Source organism: Epinephelus fuscoguttatus, linkage group LG13, assembly GCF_011397635.1.
Source record: "Epinephelus fuscoguttatus linkage group LG13, E.fuscoguttatus.final_Chr_v1".
NCBI classification, from domain to species: domain Eukaryota; kingdom Metazoa; phylum Chordata; class Actinopteri; order Perciformes; family Serranidae; genus Epinephelus; species Epinephelus fuscoguttatus.
Genome location: NC_064764.1, coordinates 19,997,006 through 20,002,022, shown reverse-complemented (window position 1 = coordinate 20,002,022; position 5,017 = coordinate 19,997,006). Strand labels below are relative to the sequence as shown.

General features: G+C 40.5%; 1 protein-coding gene across 1 annotated transcript; it reads left to right on the top strand.

Annotated features, from left to right (window-relative positions):
• The first annotated feature begins 732 nt into the window (after nucleotides 1-732).
• On the top strand, nucleotides 733-1,835 carry rprma (reprimo, TP53 dependent G2 arrest mediator candidate a). The gene has a single exon (XM_049594247.1). It carries the CDS (start codon nucleotides 993-995, stop codon nucleotides 1,299-1,301), a length of 309 nt encoding a protein of 102 aa, XP_049450204.1. The 5' UTR covers nucleotides 733-992; the 3' UTR covers nucleotides 1,302-1,835.
• Nucleotides 1,836-5,017: the final 3,182 nt, after the last annotated feature.

Here is a 5,017-nt window from a genome sequence, read left to right as displayed (position 1 = left end):
ATTACATGAATCAACCCTGTCCATTGCTGATTCATGTGTGCTCTGATGGAGATCTTATGCACCAAAAGCTCAAAGAATAACGTGAAACACTGCACAGGTGTACGTGTGTCGAAATCCTTTCTATCAGTTTGGATGTATTGATGTTTCCAGCACCTTGCCAAGACTAAGCTGAGTGGAGCGGTGGTTGTCCTGCATTATGTCGAACATGTAGAAGAAGACAAAGAAGGATAAGAAGAAGAAAGAAAGAGAACAAAACACATTTGGCAAAATCTCAATAAATTCTCATTAATATGATATATGATATGAGCTAAAAGGAGCAGGAGGAAGAGCACTTGTAGCACTTACAAGTTCAAATTAAAAACAATCAATCCTTATAAAAGGTCATTTATATTTAGCCTATAATCCACTAGAAATTGCAAAAATTTAATAAATATAGATTTGTTGCAGGCTGCATATTGTGAGTGTGTATCTCTAACACTGGTAAACACAATAAGAAAGCATGCATTCACACACACGAACACACAGCAGGCTGCAGGAACGCATACATACATAAAGGTACATAAACAGAACATAATGTACTCCATACAGTACAGCCCATGTCTAGGTGAACCTGGACACTCATGACGCGGGTGCAGTCTGGTCGTATGGTGGCGCTCTTGCTGTGTGGTCGTGTCACTTGAGCGCTTTAACGCAGACATGTACTGTCTGGCTATTTAACCGCGGGTTGGTGGATTCACTCTGCTCTCAAACTGTCTACACACCACATGAAATCTCCAGTAATGCGATGCAAAAGCAGCTTGTCAAAGTCCAGAGGAGCGCTGTTTGATCTGACGGAACTTCTTCAATTGAGCGCCTCATCATCATCATCATCATCATCCTCACTTTTCACCTGATGATACATTGCGCAGGGACTGTTCCAGGCGCGTCTGTCCCCTCTCTGGCTCTCACATCTCTCGCACTTAAAGTTTGATTTCTTTTTTTAAAAAGTGGAAATGAATAACACCGGGTTCAACCAAACGGAGGTCGGACTGCTCAACAAGACCGAGGAGTTTTTCTGCTGCAACTTTTCCTCCGTGGTGACTGATAACGGCTTTGTGGCGGCCGCACCGGATGAGAGGAGCCTCTTCATCATGAGGGTGGTCCAGATAGCCGTCATGTGCGTTTTGTCCCTCACGGTGGTTTTTGGCATATTTTTCTTGGGTTGCAACCTTCTCATAAAGTCAGAGGGGATGATAAACTTTTTGGTAACGGACAGGAGACCGTCTAAAGAAGCGGAGGCAGTTATTGTGGGAGCCTATTGACTGCTGGGGACCTTTATATATAATGATTTGAATCAGATCTGAAGTCTGGTGGAGACAGCTGGGAGACAAATGGGATGATCAGCTCACTAAACAACCCCCCTGTTTTCATATTGGTATTTAGAAAAAGCCTCAGAGGTAACCAAAGCCTGCTGGTGACTGCGGTTCACAGGTGTCCACCTTATTCCTTGTGGCTTTTTAAATGCCTACAAAGACTGATTCATCTCCAGGAGGTATTGTGCGTTTTAAGCCTCTTTGTTTATAAAGTATTCAACCAAGCACTGTTGTACTTTCAGTAGTTGCAGCACCGTTTGTCAAGCAGCATCCTTTGTCATGGAAGTGGCAAAGTCTTTGTATGTGCTGCTTCAAAATGCCCTTTCATATTGCAAAATGCAATGGAGAAATTAATGTTAAACATGTTCTGTATGTTGTATGTGTTTTTGCATACAATATGTAACATATTAATTGGTGTATTTCTCTGGATTTCCTGGTGATAACTGTATGAGTGTCTGCATGGGCGGTGGAGAAAAAGCCCAACATGACGTGTATCCTGTTAATTGGAATAAATTCGTTCTGTAATTAAAGTTTTCCTCTTAATGAAAGTCTATTTTTCCTTCCGTGAACATCGCCCTCGCCACGCCCTCTGCCAAAGTGATTTAGATTTCAGACACTGAGAGAGCCACGAGAGCTGTTTAATTCAGATGTTAGTTATGTTGTGGTAATTATTCTTAAAAAGCGTGTTAATAAGACATAATGTAGGTTATTAGTGCTGATCAGTCGATCAGGGATCTGGGTAGCCTATATTATGGGCATTTATTCATTAAATCTGACATCAACATGTGTGTGTTTTCTCTGGCATGTGAGGAGCAGTGTGTGAATGGAGAAGAAATCAGAGGATATTTCACTGAACTGAAAATCATTCTTTCTTTTTATAGCTACTTGAAAAATACTCCAAACATAATAGCCTACCTGTTATCTGATGGTGTTGTGTAAAAGTTATATATTCTGTCTGGGTCAGATTTTGATCAATGCAGCATTTTACATTGTTCCTTCTTCCTGTCAAAGCATCTGTTGTGCTCGGCTCCTGGCTCACCCTGGACGCCAGCTCCCCAGGGTGAGACCAGCAGCTTCAAAAATGACTTGTCTTGTCAACCCAGGGAGGATGGAGCCACCAGGCAATATGCTGCTGTCTGATTGCCCACCTGTGCACAACACGCAGAGTTAAACACTTTGAATCTCGCTTTTCTTTAAAAGAAAAAGTCCTTCACCTCAGTTTCCCCCCTCTCCATTCTGCCTTCCATGTCCCGCTTGTCAGGGCTTTATTCTGTCAGATGATGGATGGCTGCAGCCTGTCAAGAAGCACTGGCTGCTGTTTGAGGTCACACACTTGATATCCTCATGTTGGATTTGAAGAAATCGGCACAATCATTGGAACAACTACTGATAAAATGTTTTATGAACTTAAAAATGATGTACTGTGTGTAAGAAGCCAGCTGATAAAACTGAATGAGGCAAAAAAGTAAATTAATCTATTTGAATCCCTATAGTTTTTGCAGGGGTGGTTACTGGGGATGGACACAATTAAGACAACCCCTGTTAAGTATACAAACCAGTACAGTGGCAATATAATTGAGTTGCACTAGATTGCAGCTGTGCACAATAAAAACTTTCAAGACACTATGGTAAAAATTTGCATGCATCTTTTTAAGTACATCCAACTCTGTCTTTTATAATCTGACAAACTCAGTTTAGTTCAGCCAACATGATTTGCTTTGACCTCAAAAAGATAAGTTGAGCCAACTTAATATTTATCCAAACGTTTGGTGATATTTAGCAATCAAATTGTTTTATTTAAGATATCCTAATTTATCATTTTAATTCAATTCTACTCAGAAATGCTGAAAAACTTATTTATTTTAAGCAATATCCAGTTTATGGGGAAAAATATTAGATACATCTTGTACCAACAGTATTATTTTACAGAACACCACCAACATCAAGGGCATTAGAAATTACAACATAAAGTCTCCTTGAAAACTCAATATAAACCTGACAAACACAGCATGGTATTTATTGCCTACTGTACTGAATTGTATTGCATTTAACAGATGTCTTTGTGGTGTCCACCCCACAGATATTCACCCAGGAAATCATACAATAGATTGTATATGTACTCGTTTTGTCTTGCCTTGTTTAAACCTCCCATAAGAAAAAGGCTGCAATGATGCATGATATCTAAGTTTAAACAAGTCCTGTCAGAGCACATTAAAAATGGCAAGGTAAACTGATTCTATACAAGTATAAAAAATCACACAGAATTAATTAGCACCTTGACAAACACTAGCAAATACATTTAGTTTATGCATGATAAAGTCGTACCTATGCAGTGTATTTGCGTCATTTTCACCCCGAGGCAAGATTCTACGTCGTTAGAATTACACCTCAACAACATAGCCAATTATCTTTAATCAAGACTTTTGTCATGGAGGTATGGATCAGATTCAGTCAGTAGTAAAAACAAATCAGACAAACGTTTCTGGCTATCTAAATTATAAAATAAAACCTCATTTTGTAAATTCATCATCAACCTGATTACACAGGTTGGTGAAGAGTCAGAACAATTTTAACACATTGCAGAAGGGAGAATTAGTTTCTATATGTCACACCATGTGTTTCTCTCTGCTTTGTGTGATTGCTTTCATTAGAGAGGGCTGGGAATAGCTCCCAGGAAAGTGTTGTGGCAGTTTAATATCCAACAGAGAACAATCTTCCGTCTGCAGCTGAACCATTGTTAGTTCATCCGGCGGTGTCTCACGCACATTTATTCAGAGTGGATTCTGATCAGTTTCGAAGAGCCTGTAAGAGGTGGATGTAAAGCTGGAGATTAAAGTTTAAACATTTCTGTAGGAATGCACTGTGGAGAGTCAATTTCATGATGGACAGTCGGTGCTGCGAACTCAAAGATTCCACACACCCGTCTCACACCAGTGCTCGGAGAGATTTGGGAGATATTAACAGCAAACAGTCATCTGTACCCCTGGCACTCCTGCTGTCAACAAACTGATAGTCCTCTGCAGGGCTTATGAGCAACTCCACATCAGATACTGAGGAGTGTGCCGGGAGTTTTAGTCTACAAAACACAAAGGTCAGGGCAGAAAAACAACATGATTCAGCTCAGAACTTTTGCCTGATTTTACAGTATGTTCTCACATTTCTTCCCTGAGGAAAACAAAGAAAACAAAGCGATCACATTTTCATTGTGTACTTGCAGTCTGGTTATATCATCGCTACAGCACAGGTCAAAACAGCATCACCATACTTTATACCATGTCTACTGTATGTGAGCTGTGTTCAACTGTGGCAGCATCTGCAGGGTGTTGATTGTGGGCTAAAAGAGGCTTCAGGTCCTGGCTTGCTCTCGTGTGATTGGCTGTCGAGTCGAGGTCCAGTCGATGAACTGGATAGCGACTAAAAGCTCCAAATAGCAGCAAGGCAGCCACAATCATTCCCCCACCGTTTCCCTCTGTTCTCCCGCAGCTCCTCATCCATCCTTCCTCTCACTTCTTACATTACATTCTTCCACTACTTTGCAGTGGGAGATACACATCTCTTAATGTGCTTTATCGCTTGTGTAATTAAACAGTTGTTGTTTTATATTATGAATTTTCCTGAAAATGATATTTGATGCACACTGTATTGATTTTCTACTGTGATTCCTT

Coding starts and splice junctions, on each gene's coding strand:
- rprma (XM_049594247.1), top strand. CDS start 993: ATGAATAACACCGGGTTCAACCAAACGGAGGTCGGACTGCTCAACAAG.